Genomic DNA, 22,296 nt, shown 5'->3' with positions numbered 1-22,296 from the left:
CAGGAGCTGCTGCTGGCTCAGTGGGCGTGTGTGTGCGTGCGTGTGTGTAGAAACCAGGGGATCCCCTTTTTATGCAGACTACTTAGCTTCTCAGAGGCAGGAGGCAGTCCAGGCACCTGCTCCAAACTGCAGATCAATGTATTTGCTCAAATATACCTCTGAGAGGACCTCAGTGCTTTCTCCACAAGATCCTCTAACTCACGTTAGAATATGTATGTGGGTCTCAACCTGGTCCCTGTGGCCAAGCAGGAGGCCTTGTGGGTGCCAGTCCAAAACCCCCAAGGACTATTCCATGACCTGTCCTAAGCAGCCACAATGTGAGACTGAACCCTTGTGAGCTGCCACAGGAGGGACTTTATGAATTTAGAATTAGTACCTCCTTCCAGATCTGAGGAATAGCCTGACCTCAGGGTCTGAGGCTTTCTCTACAAATGAGTGTCATGTTTGTTGTATGTATCTGTGATAGTGGCCGCCACACCTGCCTGTTGACCTCAAAGATAGAGCACCACTTTTTTTTTTTCCCAAACTTTTATTGAAAAACTGAGGGGGTATGCTGTATCCCTTTTCAGAAAAGCCTCTTCTCATACCTGTAAACAGAACAACCAGCTTTGAGGTGGGGTCAGGAGGAAGGAGGCACGACAGAAACCTCTGCCCCAAGGGTGGATGGGTACAGAAGGGTCACTTACGAATGGAGGCTATGAACACCTCCTTCCACCTGAGCTGAAGATGTTCTCTTCTCAAACTTGAGTTCTCCAGAATACATCATGGCTCTGAAGAAGGGCAAATGTCTGATGTAGGTACCTGGCCCTCAACTAGCTCCTCCACCCATGTCCCAGCTCCCCAGGCTTACCGGACTTGAGTCAAACTCTTGGCACCAATGTCCTGGCAGGAGTGCTGGATGCCAGCGATCAGGTACGGCACAAATTTGTGGATGGACCCTTTGTCCTGCACAGCCCCAGAGACCCCCTGGGCCACTTTGATTTTATCAGCTTCACTGTAGGGAATGGTAAGGCAACATAGGCAAGTTCAAAGCACAGATGAGCCTATTAGTAGAAGGCTATCAGTACGGGGTAACTGACCTTCCTGTCCCACCTGAAATATCGGTTCTGGCTGCTGAGGTGCTTGTCCATGGCATCAAGAGAACCCATACCACGGTATTTCTTTAGCCGGATCCCATCAGAGAAGAAGTACTCGCCAGGGGCCTCAGTGGTAGCAGCCAGGAGGGAGCCCATCATGACTATGGACAAATGGGTGTGATGGGAACAGACCCTGAGTGGCACTGGGGAAGGAATCCCACCAGACTCCCTGGGTGTCGGGCCTCACCTGTGGAGGCCCCAAGGGCCAAGGCTTTGGCAATATGGCCCACATTTTGGATTCCTCCATCAGCAATAACAGGAACACCGAAGCGCCGTGCATATTCTGACACCTTGTACACTGCTGTTGCTTGGGGCCGCCCGCAGGCCAACACTGTTGAGAAATGGAGGAACAGATGGGTGGGTGGAGTTAGTGGGGACAGGCAATGGGACCTGGGCCATAACTCTGCACCCAGGAGCGTTCTGCTACACCTGCATCAGGACTACAGCCCAGCTGAGATTCCTGTCTAGAATGGCTGCTGCCCCATCTGCCTTCAACAGTTTTAAACAGGTGTGACAGCCTCCACTCAACCCTGTGTGTGCACGTGCATGTGTGCATGGCCCAGGGCAGCCTCAGGCACATGCAGTCAGCAGCCCGGAGAAGCCCCACCCAACTGATAACAAGTGGGGGTTGGGGGTCACCGTGCAGTTAGTATCCAGAGGCCCATCCCTTCCTCCCAGCGGGGTTGGCAGCTCAGGCAAGATAAGGGGAGTGGTCATGTGAAAGGAAGAGTGGCCTTGTTGGTCCTTGAGCTGTGCCTACTGTAGGAAATGTGGGCCAACGAGGGCCTACCTGGGAAGGGGGTTCTGCCCTACAAGCACCCCAGGAAAAGGAAGGAGCTGTGTTCTCCAGCAGCCCCCAAAACCATGGTCTGTCATTCAGTTTGCCCTGCCCACCCATCAGCACCACAAACCCCGGGAGCTACAGCTACAGTCAACCAAGCAGCCGGGCAGTGGGCAGCTGGGCCGGGCCAGTGGGCCGGGCTGGACTTACTATAGCAACCCTTGACAGTAGAAGGGCATTTGGGGCTGTGGGACTTTATGTCTGGAGGGATCTTGGGAGCCACTAAATAAAACAAACAGACCAGAGTTTAGAGAGGGTGCAGAGCAGGAGCAAGGAGGCCAGGCTAGGCAGGGGGGAAGTGGCAGGTGAGGAATGACGAACTCGTCTTCCAGCATGTCACCCATCCAAGGGGCCTGTTTGGCCCTGGGACTGCCCCTACTGGAGGACTCAGTATAGCTCCCACGGGAGTGCTTGGCTCCAGGCCATATGGGGCTAAAGGCCCTGCTGACGCCAGGGTCTCTGAGGGCCCCGCCAAAGCATTTCCTACCTTCCTGGGTGATGCAGATGGAGCCACTGCCCATGCCCACCCGCAGGGCATCTACACCAGCATCAATGAGGTTCTTGGCCTGAGCAGCCGTGACCACTACAGTGAAGAACAGGGAAAGGCTGTGTGAAGGTCTGAGGGGGAGCCTAGCTGCCCTCTTGCCCCACACACTTTGGTGCCCAGTCTTGCCTCACCATTGCCTCCAATAACTTGGAGAGAGGGGTATTTCTCCTTGATGTACTTGATCATGTTGATCTGGAAGATGGAGTTTCCTTGGGAAGAGTCCTGGGACCAGGAGAAAGTCTCAGTGAGACGTACTGGTATGAGAGCTGTCCCTACCACCCCACCCTGCCTGTGCAAAGTGCTTACCAAAACCACTACGTCCACACCAGCCTGGGCTAGCAAATCCAGCCGATACTTGTCATCTTCATGAGTGCCAATGGCCGCTCCGCACAGCAGCTGCTTCTTGGCATCTTTGGAGGCCAGTGGGTAATCCCGGTTCTTCTTCAGGTCTGTCCGAGCAATGATGGCTACCAGCTCATCATCTTCATTTACAATGGGTAACTTTCCTGAGAGTAGGGAAGGTACATAAATCAGAACCCCAGTCTTTGGTTCCAGAACCCTCCCGTCTCTAGAACTCACCCTTCTTGCTGCGCTGCAGAATTTCATTTGCTTCCTTCAGTGTGATGCCTGCAGGGGCGACCACCAAATCTTCTCTCTTCGTCATGATCTAGCAGTGAGGGGAGCTGTGAGAAGGGCCCAGAGACCAGACCTCCCAATACACCCCACCCAGACTCAGGGGTGAGGTTCTACAGACCACCACGAGCACACACCTGCACCCAAACCACCCTCCTCAAATGAACCCAACAGCCAGTGCAGCAGTAATAGTGGCATGGATGAAAACTGAGTAGAATGGACGTGGTACACAGAACATACTGTAATGTTACATGTGGAGAAGAAGGGCCCTGCCGAGGAGGCTGAAGTTGGTCCTTGAGCACTGCCCCCACCTTAGGAGTGGCAACACAGCATGCATGCTGGTAAACACTTGTGCACAATGAGAGCATTTGGTGGGAAAGAGATGCAGGAAGCCCACGAAGGGGTCAGAGACTTGGCTGGGCATTCATTGATCTTTCCTGGACAGCAGAGACCCCCAGAAATGCCATTCAGGCAACAGAAACCGCACCTTAAGCCTTGGCTGCCAGAGCTTGGCTTTGCATTGTCAATAGCACCCACCTCTTCCAAAAACCGGTCATGCTCTTCCTCCTTGAGAAAATCTATGTCCCTCGAGGAAATGATGCCCACCAAGCGGCTCCCCATCCGGCCCGTGTCGGTGATTGGGATACCACAGAATCCATGCCGGGCTTTGGCTTCAAACACATCCCGCACTCGATCCTTGGGGCTGAGGACCACAGGGTCCGTAATGAATCCCTGCTCATATTTCTGGAAGGGATGGTGAGAAAGAACATTTCTGAACCATCTTTATCAGTCTGAAGCCTGGGGTCTGTGCCAACTCCCCCTCTGGCAAGTACCACAGGACCAAATCACAATTCAAACCCAGGGATAGTAAACATGGGTGGGCTCTAGGTTCTATCCACCTGGTCCTCTTGTTTTAGGACACAGGGTCTCGTGCTCTTCTCAGGAATTGAACCCCCAAGTGGGGAAAAAGGGATCCTAAATTAGGAGAACAAATCCCCCACTTCCACCCCACTCCACCTCAGTGCAATTCCCAGGAGTTCTTGACCACAATCCTTGCCCTTCTGACCTTCACTTTCCGAACTTCATTGGCTTGGAACTCAGGTGTACAGTTGTGGTGGATGAAGCCAATACCACCTGTAAGCTGCATGATAAACAGAAGACAGCGAAAAAGTGACAAGGAGCAGCATGACTATGTGTGTCTTTGGGGAAGATTGTGAGTGAGGTCCCTCCTTTTGTCCTTACGCCCACGATGCTCACCGCCATTGCTATGGCCATGCCGGCCTCTGTCACTGTGTCCATGGGTGAGGAAACCAGTGGGGTCTTCAGAGTGATTTTTTTGGTCAGAGCAGAAGTCAGGTCCTGAGGAAATATGGCCAGCTAATGTGGGAAAGCACCTCACAAAAGCCTCAGGGTGGTGCCAGGTCCCCCATAAAACAGGTGCCCTGTATGACCTGCATGTCAATCAGACTATTCCATAGAATCCACCCCCAAGCCCAATCTGCTGTGGTAGCAGAGAGACAGGGAAGAGAAGTATCTTACCCAACCTTGATGCTCAGGACCCCAATTCTGGCCATACTCACCACCTGGTCTGCGGTGAAGTCGATGTACCCAGGGAGAATGAGAAAGTCACTACGGGGGAGGGGAGCGAATTTGAATTAAGGCTCAGGCTTAGGGGGGCCCGAGATTCCATCCCCACAAATCATGTCATAGGGCATTTGGGCGTAGAGGGCACTGACCCAGCCCTTGTCACAGGCAGGGCAGACAAATCACAAGGTGGAGATGAAGACGGGACCTTTTCTGCCACCTAGCTGTCATCAGCGACCCTGGCACCCTGACAACTCCATGTGCCGAAGAGAATGGAGCTTCTAGCTTGAAATCTCCAGCACTGCCAAGATGCCTCCTCCATCTCGCCCCACTTCAGATCTATCAAACGGAGCCCCAGAGATGGGTGGGGGATTCTCCGGAACCTGTCTCCCATGCCCAGGTCCAAGCGGGCTCAGTGGAAAACCCCGCCCGGCCTCCCAATCCAGCGCGCCGCCCCTCTTCTCCCCAGGTGAGCCCGCTAGCCCCGCACTTGTAGGTGAGGCCGTCCCCGCAGTTGAACAGCTGCTGTGCCGTGAGCCCGTCGTCTGGCACGTAGGACGTGCCCCCGCTAATCAGGTAGTCGGCCATGGCCAGTGCCGGGCAAAGCCGCGTGTGCCCGAAGACCGCGCCGCAGAGGCCTCAGCCGTCCGGGCCGCGCCAATATAAACCCGCCGCTATCGTCATTGCGCCCTACGCGGCACTGACGTCAGGACGTAGCACGAACAGGCGGAGCCCGCGCACTTCGCGGGCGGGGCTGAAGGAGCGCATGCGCAGAGCACACCGTAAGTGTACAGCCACAAAGTTGGGTGTTCCCGAGGCCGCCCCCTCCCAGAAGACAGTGACCCGTTCAACTAGCAGTTAAGGCTTTGCTTCCACTGGCCCGCCAGCCTCCTCCCAAATAAAGAGGCGATGTTCACTAGCATGTTGAAAAGACGTGCTTGTCATTCTTAATAAACAACTAGATTAAGAATACATAAGAGAAACAGAGTGGTATCTTTATATGATACACGAGTGTATGTTACAAGAATTCCATCAGGCACAGGAGCCTCAGGTTTAAGGCCTCAATGTCCGGCCAAAAAAAAAAAAAAAAAAAAAGGCATGGTAAAGTTTTTACTTTAACATCTAAAATGTCACTTGTCAGAAAGGAGGGTGTAATAGAAATTGTCTTTAATAAATCATAATTGAAGTTCCCCTCATTTTCCTTCCATTAAGATGCTAAGTTTATGTCTGAGCATGAAGAAAGAAAAGACCATGGCTCCCCTGTGGTCAGCGACGTCCACCAGTCAGAGTGGAATCCAGCTGGGGAGATTCCCTGGAGGGTCCGTCACTAATTCCATCTTTCTGGAGTAAGGGAAGGGGCCACATTTCTCCTAACAGTCCGAGCCCTTTCCCCAGGCCCCAGACAAAAAAGAAAATGCCAGCCAGCAACTTTCTAGGACATCTGGCTTTCAGGAAACCCAGAGCCCCCACGGGCTGAGGAATCTGCTGCAGCAGATTTACGGTGACGCACAGGAGGCAAAGTTTCCTTTTACATTTTAAACAGAAGCAGTCTGAAAGGCTTCATAACTACACCAATTAAAAAAAAAAAAAAAAAAAGAAAAAGAAAAAAAAACGGAGGCCTCTTCTTTAGTGTGAAAGTCTGTCCATTTTTTTTTTCCTGGATCATCTCCCTTGCACCATGGCTTAGGGATCTCAGTGCATGGTGCTTGCGTTGGCCACTGCGATGGCCTCCTGAATTTCTCGTATCACCAGGATCCGAGTCAGCATCTGTCCCATTTGCTCTCTGCTGATAGGCTGGACCGAGTACCAGATTGGGCTGTTGGGGGCCACCACTGGTTCAGGCGTCAGATAAAACGTGTCATTCCGGCCTTTCACACTCTGGGGACTGAAAAATATATCAGTAAAAGTTGGGTAAAACCAAAACATTCTCAACCTTCCCACCCTGGAATCTTCCAGACAGATGCTATATGCAAAATGTGGGAAGACAGCAGCTTTCAAAAGTATGATGGCATAGCTACCGAATTCCATGCAGTCAACACACAATTACTTCTAGGGCCTCCTTTGGGGCTACTGTCAATACCAGCTGCCTCCCTTCCATTCCTCCCTCACATGCAGCCAGCTGTCATTCCTCTAACCACCTGCCTCGGGATATCAGGGTTCATCTACTTGAGTCTAACCATATCCCACTTGGAACCAATTTCACTGCCTACATGTCCTCTCTAAGTTTTTGTTCATGTTGTTTCCTCTACCCAGTTCACCGAATTCCCAAATTTGACGTAGGGGACTCTGCCTTTGACCTTGGCTGTGATACTGGACGCTTACTTGGGCTCACCTCCACTCCCTCAAAGTTGTGCTGTACTTAGCATATGCCATCTTCTAACAGTTACATTCACCTATCCACTCAAGATTTATCAAAGGGGGGGCGCCTGGGTGGCTCATCCATTACGCGGCTGCCTTCAGCTCAGGTCATGATCCCACGGTCCTGGGATCAAGCCCTGCACTGGGCTCCCTGCTCAGCGGTAAGACTGCTTCTGACTTTCCCACTCCCTTTGCCCGTGTTCCCTCTCTTGCTGTGTCTCTACCTCTCAAATAAATAAAATCTTAAAAAAAAAAAAAAAAGATTTATCAAAGGGATACTGTGTGCCAGGCCTGCAGTAAGGGCTGATATTCAAGAAATGAGCAGAATCCAAGACTCCCTACCTTATGGAACTGACAGATATGAGACAGTGAACAATTAAACAGTTACATAAATAAACACAAAATGACAATCAGTGATAAGTCCTGCAGAGGAAAGAGCCCAAAAGAACAGATAGGGAATCTGGAAATGCTTCTGATAAAGCTGTTTTGAAAAGAGGGGTGGAGAGGAGTCAACTAGCCAAATATGGGGGTGGGGAGGGGGCTCTTGCCCAATAGGAAAAATTTCTAAGCTGAGGACTGGAGGTAGAAGAGCAAGACGCTCTGGAGTGGAGAGGAGCCAGTATGGCTAGAGAGCCAAGAGCTACAAGGACGTAAGATTAGCAAGGGGGAGTGGAGTATACATAAGGCCTTGTTGGCAAGATTAAGATTACTCTTTCTCTATGCAATAAATGGAAACCACTAAAGGTTTAACCTAAGTAACATAAGACCTATAACATGGAAAGATGATTTTGGCATTGCTGTAAAGATGACATTCCAAACTGCAAGGGTAAGAGAGTAAAAGCCTAGGAAAGAAATCCCCCCTAGACTGATGTTGCTAGTGACAAAGGTCAAGGCCAGGAAGATGCAGGGCTATACTATGCTACATTATGGAGGCCACCCTTCTATACTTTAGATCATCTACCTTCATTCCCCTCTCCAAGACAGGAAACCACATAAAGTCACAAAATAGTCATTTCACATGCTTTGGGGAAACCAGTCAGGCTGCTTCTCTATTTAGCTTTTTGGAAGTGTGTTTTTACTCTGTTTGGGACTAAAGAATGCCTTGTACACAGGTACAATGCACACATGCAAACACACAGTCACCCAAGCACCATAAAGCTTCCTCACCATTTAAAGAGGTAGAAATCGTAGAGCTTGATGGGACATCTCAGTGGATTCTCTGGATTTTCCGTCTGTTCTGCATACATGTCATCTGTAACTATAAAACACACCCCCACCACCAGGAACATGGCATGAGACTGCCTTAGCTCAGGACCAGATTAGGAACCTTAGGCTTCCAGATATCCCAACTAGACTTACTGGGAGGAGAAAGGGTGTGCGGCATGGAGGGAAAGTATGAAGGGAAAAAGCAGCAATCGTTTCTGGGGCATCTCTGCTTCTACAAGAGTTTGAAGTTTCTAGGTGGGAAGAAGGGAATGGAGAATTCCTATCCAACAAATCCCAACCTTCACACTCAACACTAACCCCCCAGGCACAAGGGCAGGGCAGGACAAGTTGCAGCTGTTTCTGCAGCCCCTACCTTTCTGGCCAGTCTGGTGTATCCCAAGAGCCTTCAGGTACCGAATACTCGTGCTTTTATCCTTAGGATTAGAGGGGTTCTTCTTTGTCTGTCGCAAAACCTTGGAGAAGGCCAGCTTCATGTGCTGGTCCACTGTCTTCAATAGGAAGTATCTGTACCACAAGTGAAAGCAAGGCAAAGGGAGGGGTGCCAGGAGGAGACTATGACTTACCCTCTGCCATCGGTGTCTCAGAGGAGTCACTGTGCACACTCCCAGAATCTGGACAGGCCCATACCCAAAAACACTGTCTAGTGGAGGAACCATATCAAGACTGACGGCAGGGGTCTCGCAAGGCTGTCTGCCTCACTGGTCACCAAACCAATGTAGCCAAGTGGGACTGAAGGCTTTCAGTAGCCCAAAGGTTCTCAAATATGTGTCAAAGGAATTCCTGTATCTACCTGGATAGTTTCCACCCTCTTCACTGGGCAGATGCCAGCAGTGGCTAAGCATGGAGCTTCTAGAACACTTACTTGGTGTTAAAGAACATGAGGGTAGTCAGCAGGGTGGAAGGGGAGTGAGCCCCGAGCTGCTTGCACTCCCACAGCATCTCCTCAGTCACGTGGCTGGGCAGGACATAGCCTAGGAGGAATAGAGCACTGCTACAACAAGAGGATGGCAGGTGGGCCCTCAGAGGTGTAGGACGGGAGGTGGGAGGCACAAGGACCACAAAAGAGTACAAGTTTAACCAGAAAAATCTCCCTAGGGAATGGCAGAACCATCTGGAAGCTTGATAAAACACAAATGGCTGAGTTCCAGCCCATGTTTCTGGGGTGGGTCCTGGTAATGTGCATTTCTAACAAGTTCCTAAGAACCACTGGCCTGTATGATTGCGCTTACCTGTTAATTCTTCCTCTAATCCACAGTTAAAGTGGGGCAAAAGAATACTGAAACACCCAAAACTATACAACAAACTCTGCATACGTGCATACTTCTCTACAAAGAGGGTATAGAGCTTGCATCGTATTTTCAGGCGCTAAGGGCCCAAAGAACTGGTACGGGTGCCTGCTGGCCCGTGCTAAACCTTTCACATTTTCTACCTCTAGAAAGCAAACCCATTCGTATCCCCTCTCTGGATAAAGGGGAGAATGATACTGGAGAACGATATTCAAACTATTACAGGATTCCCTGACAGCACAGATTTTACTTTAAGAACCCGGTCTGTAAGTGAACTGAGAGCTGGACAGGGGCTAAGGCCAGTGTTTGATCAAAAGCCTTGTGCATCCAGGTCTACACCAAAGAAAAAGGCGACTTGAGTTGATCACCAAGCCCCCTTCATGTGTTCATTCAACAGTTAACGTACAAGTGTTTGTGCGCCAGGCACTGAGGCGGTGATGAACGCGCTCTCCTGCTGGAGTTGCAGGATCCTCCAGGCAGGCAGTAAGGATGTCACTTCCTAGAAGCGGGGAAAGAAATATTCTGCCCAACACATTCCTCTTCTCTGCTCCTGCCAAAGCTCCATTAAGTGCACTCCAGTCTCTTCAGGGCAGCTCTAGCTCTACTCCTTTTTTGAGGCCTACTGGCAACGAGGTAAGCTTCCCTGCCCTCAAACATATCTGAAACAGGTGAGTGGTACAGAGATCCCTCCTTGGGGAAGGCCAGTGGTAGAAAAGGTCACACACGTACTTGGCATGTGCTGTTTCCTTGGGTTTACTTCACTCTGCCATTTAATGAGCCTCCCTAGCTTGAACTACTTAACAAAACTGAAAGCCAAGTTTAGGATCTAAAAACCAGGACTCCTGGCATGGGAGAAGGGAGATGCAGACAGGGACATCATATAAAAACTTGACAGTTCTCAATCTGAACTGCAAGCATCGAAATGACCTATTTTAGTTTTTTTTAGTTCTTCCCACTGAAAGGCCTATGAGCAACGACCAGCCCAGAAGCAATGAACACCCCTGTGCATCCAGACTGTGCTTCTTAAAATGCCATTTACCACTAAAAGGAACCAGTCTCCACGGAGAACTGACCAATTCCACATCAAGACGGAAAACAGAAACTGTCCAAGGTCAGCCTAGAACATTTGGCCAATCAGAAACCAAGGAAGTAGAGCCATGTCCACAGAACTTAAAAGCAATTTAGGAGGTTCCAAATGGCCAAAGATGGAACTATTTGCACAGCAAAAAAGAACTGCAATGGATTGAGCCAAATTAAATATGCTTAAATTCATTAGTTCACAAATGATTCCTTAAAAAAAGAAAAGAAAGTGAACTGGTTATCACTGGATGAAACCGGTGAACAAACTCATTACCATAAAAACTGCTAAACAAAGAAAAGAAATAAGCCCTTATCTGTCTCTCCTATAAAATCCATCATCTATACTGCTAGGTATTAAAAGAGTGATCAAGCGGAAGTTTTGCTTTGTACTTCAGCTAATAATGAAAAAGTAATAATATCAGAATAGCACCAACTGCAACTCCTAATGAATTAATGTATAAAGACATTATGGGTATCAGTGGGAAGTATATAACCAACATCTATGACATAACCTTGCCAAAAAGAAACACAAAAATCAAAACCCGATCAAAGAAGTCTTTACATGAACTATCAATTAACTGTGAATACAGGGAACAGAAAACCATGTTAAACTACACTATGGGGATGTAATCAGACTGACAATTTAAAAGGCTAGTTTCAGGGTGCCTGGTGGTTTAGTCAGTTGAGTGTCTGACTCTTGGTTTTGGCTCAGGTCATGATCTTAGTGTGGTGGGATTAGGCTCCAAGCTGGCCCCCATGCTGGGCATGGAGCTTGCCTGAGATTCTCTCTCTCCGTCTCCCTCAGTCCCTCCCTCCCGGAGCACTCCCTGGTACTCTTAATAAATCAATTAATAAATGGCTAATTTCTTCCATAAAAAATTGTAAGAAATAGAATCAAGGAGAAAATTAAAGATTAAAGCTAAATACTAAGACACATCAGCAATTTCAATGTATGGACCTTATTTGCACCTTGACTCAAATAAACAAGATTGTGACATTTATGAGACACTTAGAAATCTGAACAAAGGGTAGGGTAGACTTTGATGACATTATGGAATTATCTTTTTTTCAATTATAGTAGTGGCATCATGGTATGTCCAGTATAATAAATATTTATGAATCAAGCCTAGAAGTTACTTCAAAATAATATAGGAGGGGAAAAGCAGGTGTACACAAGACACAAGATTTGCCATGGACAGCAGGTACATGGGAATGTCACTTACCTATTCTGTTTAATTTTTGTATGTGCTTGAAATTTCTGTAATACAATTTTTAAAAAAGCAAACTTGGCATAGCCACACTTGGCTTGAAAATCTGCGTATCATGTAGGGAATCACTTACATGGTTTCTGTTCTAATGACAGCGCCTCAGAAAGGCCTCCCTCCCAATGCCCTTAACGCTTTCCATTCCCCTGTGCTTTGTTCTTCATAAATTGGTTATTCACACATTGTCTCCCCCCACCAGACTATAAGCTCCATTTAGTTCGTTACAACATTGTATTATCTACACCTGGAATACTTGCCTGGCACACAGCAGGTATTCAAAAAGTATTTGTTTAACCAGTAATTTTTTCTTAAAGTTTAAGCATCTAACTCAGTGGTAATGGATGTTAACTAAACTACATCATTACACAAAACACACATATATCAATTCATTATGTTGTATACCTAAAACTAATATATCAATTGCATCTCAATTTTTTTAAAAGAAGTTTTTAATTCCAGTTAGGTTTTTTTGATGGGAAAAAAAAAGTTTAAGCAGCATACATTCTGCAGTCAAATGCTCTACCACTGAGTTATACCCCCATAAGCAACATACATTTTAATAATGGCAAAGCCAGGATTAAAACTCAGATATTTGTGTGGATTTAAATTTTCAGCTCATTGGGTAAATACCAAGGAGCACAACTCTTGGATCATAAGGTAAGAAAATGTTCATTTTTTTTTTTTTTTTGAATGTTCACTTTTAAAAGAAAATGTCAAACTGTCTTATAAAGGGATTATACCATTTTGCATTCCAACCAGCAAAGAATGAGCATTCCTGTACTCTCTCTCCGGCACTTGGGGCTGCTACTGTTTGTGATTTTAGCCATTCTTTTTTTTTTTTTTTTTAAAGATTTTATTTATTTATTTGACAGAGAGAAATCACAAGCAGGCAGAGAGGCAGGCAGAGAGAGAGAGAGAGGGAAGCAGGCTCTCTGCTGAGCAGAGAGCCCGATGCGGGACTCGATCCCAGGACTCCGAGATCATGACCCGAGCCAAAGGCAGCGGCTTAACCCACTGAGCCACCCAGGCGCCCCAATTTTAGCCATTCTGATAGGGGTACAGTGGTATCTCATTTTAGTTTGCAATTTCCTGATGATATCTAATGATAAACATCTTTTTATATAATTATTTGCCATTTGTATATCTTCTTTGGTGAGGAATCTGTTTCAGATCTTTTGCCTATTTTTTGGATCAGGTTTTGCTTTCTTCTTATTGTTGAGTGTTAAGAGTTGTTTGTCTATTTTGAATACCAATCTTTTATCAAGTATGTGTTTTGCAAAAGATTTTTTTCCAGTCTGTAGCTTGTCTTTTCATTCTCTTAAAAGTGTCTTTCATAGGTCATAAGTCTCTAATTTTAATGAAGTCCAGCTTATCGTTATTTTCTTTCATGGACTGTGCTTTTGGTGTTACATCCAAAAAGTTACTACCAAACCCAAGGTCACCTAGATTTTCTCCTATGTTATCTACGTTATCTTCTAGGAGTTTTACCGTTTTGTATTTTACATTTTGGTCTGTGACCCAGTGTGAATGGATTCTGTGAACAGCGTAGGGTCTGCATCTAGATTCATGTTTTTGTACGTGAGTGTCCTGTTGCTGCAGCGCCATTTGTTGAGAAGACTGCTCTTCACCGAACTGCCTCTACTCCTTTGTCAAAGATAAGCCAGTTATATTTGTGTGACATTACTTCTGGGATCTCTATGCTATTCCAGTGATTTGTCTGTTCTTCCACCAGAAACCTGCACACAATGTTTAGAGCAGCTTTATTCGTAATTGCCAAAACTTGGGAGCAACGGAGATGTCCTTCAATGGGTGAGTGGATACACACACACATCCATACAGTGGATTATTGTTCAGCAATAAAAAGAAAAAGAAAAGAGCTGTCAAGCCATGAAAAGACATACAGGAACATTAAATGCATATTGCTGGGGCACCTGGATGGCTCAGTGGGTTAAAGCCTCTGCCTTCGACTCAGGTCATGATCCCAGGGTTCTGGGATCGAGCCCCACATCGGGCTCTCTGCTCAGCAGGGAGCCTGCTTCCTCCTCTCTCTCTCTCTCTGCCTGCCTCTCTGCCTACTTGTGACCTCTGTCTGCCAAATAAATAAATAAAATCTTTAAAAAAAAATAAATAAATGTATATTGCTAAGTGAAAGAAACCAATCTGAGAGAGCTAGCTACATACTAAATTATTCCAACTATATGATATTCTGGAAAAGGCAAAACTATGGAACAGTGAAAAGATCAGTGATTGCAGGGATGTGGAGGGAAGGGGGATGAACAGGTGGAACACAGAGGATTTTAGACCCGAAACTTATGTATGATATTGTAATTACAGATACATGTCATTACACATTTGTCCACTCCTAAAGAATGCAGTACAGGAGGAGTGAATCCTAATGTAAGCTACAACTTTAGTTACTAATATCAACACTGGCTCATCAATTATAACAAATACCCCACACCAATACAAGGTATTAAATAAAAGAAGAAACACTGTGTGAGAGAGTATTATGGAATTCTCTATGCCCTGCTCATTTTTTCTGTATACCTAAAATTGCTCTAAAAAGAAGAAAGTTTATTAAAAAACAAAACAGACACCTCAGACATTCTACTGTAAAACTGTTTTTTTCCGACGCATGCTATTCAGGTGGTTATATGGGTAAAGCAAAAATTATGTTCTATATATGTAGAATATCTATGTATCTATATATACATCTAGATATATCTGTGCATGTTCAAACACATGGAAAAAACCCCAATATGGTAACATGAGTAACCTACAGATCAAACAGTTCATAATTCTTAATGCAGTGATTCTAATTTTAATCAGTAAATTTTAATCAGTAAATTTTAATTAAAACAAACAAACAAAAAAGAGTACCCCAACTCTCCGTGCCCCCATGTCCTTGCCACACTGGACCTGCCGGATTCTCTGTCTGGTATGCAGTGCCCCTTGCATACAAGGCCAAGCAGCACAGAAGCTGAGGCTGGTACCTAGGATTTATAGCCTCCTCACCCACACGCTGTATCACAGGCAGCCACACCGGCAGCTGACCTTTTTTAAACCCAGGTGTGAAAGACATTCAAGGACTAAGAAGACGCTTACCAAGTGGAGTGACTCGGGGCTGAACATCTTTCAGAACTTCATGTAGCCACTCCGTGAATCGAACATAATAAAGATCGGAGAAAATGTCATCAACCCTTCCATTTTCAAAAAGATACTAAAAAAAAAACCAACAATAAAAGTTGTTGATAATCTCCTGAGTAAAACTTTCAGGGGAAATAAACACTGTGCTACCAGTATCATCACCTCTCCCTACCCATGTCTGCCTCCTTAACAAAACAATATAACAGGTCAAAAAGGTCCTGCATATGACATTTCCAGAGTATACTTCAGATCATGTGAAATGACTCCGATAACATTCTGTGGAGAGATGGTCAATGGGACAGATTTTGCAAACACTATTTCACCCAGGCAAGGCATTGTCTTGTGGTAGCAAAAAACCATAACGCAGGCTCTGGGGCCAGCCTCTTATTAGCCATGGTGTAAGTTAAGTAACTCGTGCGAGTATTTTAACTTCTGGGGCTCAGTTTTTTTGTCAGTGGAAATGACTGTGCCTGCCTTCCAGGACTAGGGAGAGCATGGAATGAAACCGAGTATGTAAAGCAATTTACTCAAGTGCCCTGTGAGACTGGGAAGAAAGAGAAATAAAGAGGGAAGCAGACTTTTCTTAGGCTCAGGTAACAGGGTGAATCCCAACCAGCAAGTGTTCCTCCATCACACTGAGGGCTTCACCACAAGAGCACTCATACACTGAGAAATCCACCCCTGCTCTCCTGAACTGCGGGTCCTAAATCAAGTTTCCCTGTTACACTGCACCTTAGATGTCCTCAAAGCCTACCTACAGTTGCATATTCTAGCTAGATTCTCAAATATTATTTTGTGTTAATGCAGAGAACAATGAGAAAATGAGCTGAATATTAACACCAGACTTTGTTTTGGATAGATTACTTTTATGCAAACCATATTTACTTTAATAAAATCTATTATATAAATGCTTTGTATTTTTTTAAAAAAGGCTCTCAGATACTATAACAAATATTTTAGCAAAAGTTTCTCTAGATGATGGGATTATGGCTGATGTTTATTTTATTTTTTTGAAGCAAACATGTTCGATCTTTTGCAATTTTTAAAAATGTACATTAAAAAAACTCAATATAGTTGATTTCACTCATATGTGGAATTTAAGAAACAAAACAGGATCATAGGGGAAGGGAGGGAAAAATAAAATAAGATGAAATCAGAGACAGAGACAAACCCTAAGAAACTCTTAACTACAGGGAACAAACTGAGAGCTGCTGGAGGGGAGGTGGGGGGAGGATGGGTTACTGGGTGACAGGCATTGAGGAGGGCACGTGATATAATGAGCACTTGGTGTGATGTGCAACTGATGAACCACTGGATTCCACCCCTGAAACTAATACACTCTATGTTAATTTACTTAATGAAAATAAAATTAAAAAAATAAAAACTCATTATTAGTTGAAAGAGAACTTCCTTAAAACCACTTGGTTAGGGGCACCTGGGTGGCTCAGTGGGTTAAGCCTCTACTTTCAGCTCGGGTCATGATCCCAGAGTCCTGGGATCGAGCCCCACATCGGGCTCTCTGCTCGGCAGGGAGCCTGCTTCCTCCTCTCTCTCTGCCTGCTTCTCTGCCTACTTGTGATCTCTATCTCTGTCAAATAAATAAAATCTTAAAACAAAACAAAACAAAAACCACTTGGTTATCATTTTACTAATTTCAGTAACCAGCAAATACCCAACAGGAACACAGCTTGAACATGTTCCTTTGGAGTCTGTTTCCTACCTTTTGAATACACAGGAAAATATAGTAGAGCACATCTGGATCATAGGGTTCACCTTCTCCATTTCGAGCTTCCCGTGTCATTAGACAGAGCCCATAATTTAACTCAGCCACAGCAGACGAGATGAGATCTTCCTGGAATCGCAAGAGTTGGCGCCCTGCAACACAAGGCAAAGGTGACCCCCAAAGGTGAATGGGGGTTCTGGCAAGAGTAACCTCTTAACTGGCTGCTCATATCCCTGGGAGCGCTCAGGTTAGATAGTGATCATCAGGGAGCTAGGACAGAAACAGTTACCTGCATCGAAGGTCAGAACTGGCCTACTAAGACAATCATGTATGCCCTATTTACACTAACGATTTCCTTCCCACAATCCTCCCCACCTCACATACCTTCAAAATTATTATTGGGGCCAAGACGTGAAAGCAAAAAACCCACAAAATCCATACTCTGTAAGGTGAGGAAGAATACAAACATAATGTTAAGGAAGAAGGGCCTTAAAGACAAGTCACTGGTTCCTATCTCCTTCCAGAATTCACTCTGCGCAGGTCTGCTAGGTTGACTTCAGAAATCCATGTGTACAAATATGCTTGGTCTTGGGCAAACACCATAGATCCTGTTCATGTGCAGCAGGTCAGGTCTGCTTGTTGTCTGTCCTGAATTCAGCATATTATTTCAGACGGTGATCCCTAAACCCCAGAGCCAAAGGACGCCACTTTCCTGCCATCATGTCCTCCTGCTGCTTCAGTACCGTTACATTTTAGCCAGAGTCCACCCCACCCCAACCAATAAACACTCACTCCCAATGGGTGCCAGTCTGTTCTGAGCATCCTTCTCTAGCTCAGCGTTCTTGGTCTGGGCCCAGTTTTTCCATACTTCAAGCCCTTCTTCTGGCTTCAGAGAATTTGGAAGCAGAAGTTCTGGGGAAGGCTGTGGCTGTGACTGTGGTTCAACTTCAGCAACCTGGACAGTCTGAGCCTGTAAGAGAGAAACCATCAAAATGTGCCAGTCTTGTTTTGCACCAGACCCTTCCACAAAAATGCTAGAAAAATGTTACCTGTGCTTCTTGTATTAAAAAAGTATCTTTCTTCCACTTCTTATCCTACTTTCAAAGACCACCGGAGTTCTACTCCTTACCCCAAGGACAGTTAAGGCTCCTGCAGTGCTTCTCAGCCCTGGCTGGACTTTTGAATCCCTGAATTAGAAATACCAATACCTGGCTTCTACCCCAGAATCTCTTTTTAAAGAGATTACAGTCTTTCAAATACCTTCCCACATAAAAAGGCAATTCTAAAGTTTAGTCACGGGGCGCCTGGGTGGCTCAGTGGGTTAAGCCGCTGCCTTCAGCTCAGGTCATGATCTCAGGGTCCTGGGATCGAGTCCCGCATCGGGCTCTCTGCTCAGCAGGGAGCCTGCTTCCCTCTCTCTCTCTCTGCCTGCCTCTCCATCTACTTGTGATTTCTCTCTGTCAAATAAATAAATAAAATCTTAAATAAAGAAAGAAAGAAAGTTTAGTCACTACTCAGAACTACTGGCCCAAAGCAGTGCTTGCCAAACTATAAAGTGGGAAAAAAAAAAAAAAAAAAAAATTCATGGATTTTCTTCAAGTGTAGATTCCGATTTGAAAGGTCTCAGGTGGGAACTGAGATTCTGCATTTCTAACAAGTTCCCAAGTAAGGGAGCTGGTCTGCAGACCACACTTTGAATTATCAAGTGTCCAGAGTAATGACCATTAAACTTGAGTGCACTTAAAAACATCTGGGATGCTTTTAGAATATATCCACGCCTGGGCCTCATCCCTACAGATTATGATTTAATTGGTCTAAGTTGGGAGCCTGACATCAGTATTTCTAAAAGCTCCCAGTGATTCTTATGTCCAGCCATGGTTGAAAATCATTGTTTTGGAAAAGGAAAAGTACAACAAGCAAAAGTTGTGTTCTCTCTCATGCCATTGAAAGATAAGAAAAGACCTAAAAGATGTATATGGCTCCTCTAGCTATATATAATGTTGTTTTTTACCCCCACAAATTCCTTCTCAATAATACTGCTCTATTTCCTAAGGGTATTTTCTGAAGACAGGAGGTACTACTCTAGCTTCCTGCCTCCAAAGGAAGAGTTGTCTTGTCCTCAATGGTCTAAAAGCCAAGTTGTGCACACAAAGTGGCACATGAAATGTCCATGAGTGTCAATCACAATCCCCATACTGGGCGGGATAAACACCAACAAAGATACCAGGCATAGGTTCTTGGGCCTCACACACCAGTCTATATTCTGAACAAATTCCTTTGAGGAATTCTCCATGCCAGGGCCTACCCAAAGAGCTAAGGAATGTCAAATCATTCAAACTGAAGGCAAAATAATTTATGACACATAAAGCTCCTTATCAATGAATAAAAGTAAAAACTCTTGGGCGCCTGGGTGACTCAGTCAGTTAAGCTACTGCCTTTGGCTCAGGTCAGGATCCCGGGGTCCTGGGACTGAATCCCACATCGGGCTCCCCCTAGTTGTGCTCTCTTTCTGTGTCAAATAAATAAATAAAATCTTAAAAAAAAAAAAAAGAAAACAGTAAAAACTCTCCCTTTAGCTTTCAAAAGGTAATTAAATAAGGAAATAAAGCAGTATCAGTGTGAGGCTCTTAAATGTTTGTCAACCCAGGAGCTCCACTCTAGACACACTTCCCAGTTCAACTACCATCTCCTTGGAGAGTCTTACCCACTTTTCCAGTTTAGACTTCCATGTTTGTGGAAATGATTGCTAACTATGCACCCCCAAGCTAGATCTGCCATTAATATACCCAGGGGGTACTTTATGTCTCCATCTTACAACTACCTCAGATTACCATCTATGGAGAGAACTCAACACTTTCCCTGTCCAGATCTATTCCCTTCCTATCTTGTTCAATGGCAATACCACCTACCCAAGCTGCAAATCTAGGAGTTTGACTAAATAAGTAGGTGGGCGACAGGGCATGCGGGGCAGTACTTTGCTTCTGCTGTTTCGCCTGGCCCCCTTCACTATGTGCCTCCCCCCACTAATATAGCATTTCCAAGCATCTTGACAACAAAATTCTTTTACATGTCTAAATGTTTGGGGCGCCTGGGTGGCTCAGTGGGTTAAGCCGCTGTCTTCGGCTCGGGTCATGATCTCAGAGTCCTGGGATCGAGTCCCACATCGGGCTCTCTGCTCAGCAGGGAGGCTGCTTCCCTCTCTCTCTCTCTGCCTGCCTCTCCATCTACTTGTGATTTCTCTCTGACAAATACATAAATAAAATCTTTTAAAAAAAAATAAATAAATAAAATAAAATAAAATAAATTAAAAAAAAATAAATAAATGTTTGTCAGTGGGTGGGGTAGTAGTAATCCCAACCAGGATGAAAACTATGGATGTAAGTAGGGCTTTGTACACTGTGGTACAGAGTTTTCCTTCCTCTTTATAATGGAGTCCTTGGAGAGTTTTAAGCTGGGAAGTGACATCATCCTACATTAAAAAAAAATATTCTGATTTATGGAGAATGGATTGAAGGGCAAAGATGCTAGTCGCCTGGACTAGGATGGCAATGAAGATTTGAGAAACGTTGAGAAGTGTGGTGGTAGAACAAAAGTAGTTTGTTGACGAGATGGCTGTGAAAAGTAAGGGAAAGCAGACTCAAGGATGATTCTTGGGTTTCCGGTTTAAACAAATGGGTAGAGGTGGTACCACTTTCTGAGAAGGGAAGTTTTGTTTTTGTTTCTTAAAACAGGTCATCCACCCACCCACCTATGTATCTATTTTTAAGTTAACTCTATTACCAAAATGCAGCTAGAACTCATGACCCCAAGATCGAGAGTCACATGCTGTAGCCAAGTGGGCCAGCCAGGTGTCCCGAGAGGAGAACTTCTCAATAGGTGATGCTAATGAAGGACTGAGATAGTTTCAAGAAATCCAAGTGAATGAAAAATACGCTGCGGGAGGCATGAGAAAGGTTTAAAGGAAAAGGCACGGTCTAGAGATAAAGTGTCTCAGTGCAGCACAGAGTATAAGACATGGGCTCCAGAGCCAGCCTACCTGGGGCTGAACCCCAACTCTTTTATTTACTAACCATGGCTTTGGTCTTGCTGTTTAATCTGTGTCTCATTTTCTTCATCTGTAAAATGGAGATAGTAGTGCATACCTCATAAAGTTGGTGTGTGAATTAAATGACCTGTGTAACACTGAAATAGTGCCTGGCAGATGCTGCCAGTGACTATCACCTTCAGTGGCACCAGCCGTCTAGCAGGTGCTGAAAACCATGGCCATAGACAGAAACTATTTAAAGAGAAAAGAAGGCTAGTAATGAGTTCTGAGGAACATGAATATATATGGTTCAGATAGAAGCACGAGTAAACTCTCCTGAGAAGTAAAAAAACCACCAAACAAAAAAACCCAAAACAGTGGTGGATAGGAGGAAAACCATGCCAGAGAATTCCAAGAAGGTAAGTATGGTCTATTGTGTCATGTTGCTATGAGATAAAAACAGACATGCCTGTTGGATCTGGCCACAAGAAGTCACTGCTGACCTTGACAAGAACAGAATCAGTGATAAATTGAAGAGAAAATTGCTTAGTAGGCAGAATCAGCTTGTACAGATAATGCCTGAGAACTCTGGGAATAAAGCAAAGTGGAGAAACAAGGCCACAGACAGAGGTGGATGTAAGCTCAAGGGAGGGAGGTTTCACTATAAATCTGGTTTTAAAGGCATGTGGTAACTTTCATAAAGGATATGCCAGGGGAAGAGCACAGTATTTTGTCATCAGCTCTCCTTAGGGCTCAACTCACATCACAGCACAATTATCTTCCCCATGGACTACGAGTACTCCAAGGGCAGAAACTATTCATATCTGTTCCTCAGCACCTGGCACTAAGCCCAATACAGAGGGCAGAAGGATGTTTGTGGTATAAATGGACAAACTCACCTTTCCCACATGATGGGTATTCTTCTCAAATTTTCCTTTTCTGGTAATACCTGACATTCATTCCTGTAAGACTTTCCCAAAGGAGACACTGCCTCTGAAGAACACAGGCCTACTAAGATGAACTCCCAAAAGGATCTTCTCTTGCTTAAGGGCCCAGAAATGGAAATTACAGAGCCTGATGAGCATGAAAAGAGGCCTGACCTGCAGACTGAGACGATAAGGACCAGGAAAGCTGAGGAAAGGCCTGATATCCTCCCCATCCCTATGAGCAAAAGGTGAGCTACATCATTATTCTCCAGGCTGGTTTCACCCACATGCAATTAATTCTACATATCCATACTTGATCTTGTTATCACAACTCTTAGGATTATGGAAACATTTCCTACCACAGATTAGGTCAAGCTCAACTCTTCCCTTTGGGAAGATAAATCCTTTGCTCCCTGTACTAACTCCTCTCCCACAGTCCCCCTCTCATGCTGAACTAAGCCATGTCCCCTCTGTCCATCTCTGGCTCTGTCAGGATGCTGCTCCATTTTTGTCAGTTGA

At 45.4% G+C, this 22,296-nt stretch overlaps 2 protein-coding genes across 5 annotated transcripts in view; both read right to left on the bottom strand.

The window, feature by feature from the left end:
- Window positions 1-509: 509 nt before the first annotated feature.
- Window positions 510-5,410, bottom strand: IMPDH2 (inosine monophosphate dehydrogenase 2). The gene is made up of 14 exons (XM_044253602.1): window positions 5,232-5,410; window positions 4,738-4,786; window positions 4,415-4,516; window positions 4,224-4,298; window positions 3,695-3,901; window positions 3,104-3,191; window positions 2,831-3,030; window positions 2,656-2,746; window positions 2,465-2,560; window positions 1,324-1,467; window positions 1,093-1,237; window positions 851-994; window positions 687-770; window positions 510-587 (listed from the first exon to the last, which is right to left on the bottom strand). The coding sequence occupies exons 1-14, from the start codon at window positions 5,327-5,329 to the stop codon at window positions 566-568; spliced, it is 1,545 nt and encodes a 514-aa protein (XP_044109537.1). The 5' UTR covers window positions 5,330-5,410; the 3' UTR covers window positions 510-565.
- A 243-nt stretch (window positions 5,411-5,653) lies between these two features.
- Window positions 5,654-22,296, bottom strand: part of QRICH1 (glutamine rich 1) — a 54,195-nt gene continuing 37,552 nt past the window's right edge. For all 4 annotated transcript variants that reach the window (XM_044253601.1, XM_044253597.1, XM_044253599.1 and 1 more), the window contains 7 exons: window positions 17,620-17,797; window positions 16,825-16,979; window positions 15,063-15,177; window positions 9,189-9,297; window positions 8,679-8,830; window positions 8,267-8,357; window positions 5,654-6,626 (listed from right to left, as the gene is read on the bottom strand). In XM_044253601.1, the coding sequence (XP_044109536.1) occupies window positions 6,434-6,626; window positions 8,267-8,357; window positions 8,679-8,830; window positions 9,189-9,297; window positions 15,063-15,177; window positions 16,825-16,979; window positions 17,620-17,797 (993 nt within the window). In that variant the 3' untranslated portion in view covers window positions 5,654-6,433. The remainder of the gene's footprint in view (window positions 6,627-8,266; window positions 8,358-8,678; window positions 8,831-9,188; window positions 9,298-15,062; window positions 15,178-16,824; window positions 16,980-17,619; window positions 17,798-22,296) is intronic.

This window comes from Neovison vison, chromosome 6 (assembly GCF_020171115.1).
Source record: "Neovison vison isolate M4711 chromosome 6, ASM_NN_V1, whole genome shotgun sequence".
NCBI lineage: Eukaryota > Metazoa > Chordata > Mammalia > Carnivora > Mustelidae > Neogale > Neogale vison.
Note: the sequence above shows the minus strand (reverse complement) of the source record. Positions and strands in the feature narration are given on the sequence as shown.

Coding starts and splice junctions, on each gene's coding strand:
- IMPDH2 (XM_044253602.1), bottom strand. CDS start 5,329: ATGGCCGACTACCTGATTAGCGGGGGCACGTCCTACGTGCCAGACGAC. Junction 3,192..3,694: donor ATGACCGGTTTTTGGAAGAG/GTGGGTGCTATT, acceptor CCTCACTGCTAG/ATCATGACGAAGAGAGAAGA. Junction 2,561..2,655: donor CCAAGTTATTGGAGGCAATG/GTGAGGCAAGAC, acceptor TCTTCACTGTAG/TGGTCACGGCTGCTCAGGCC.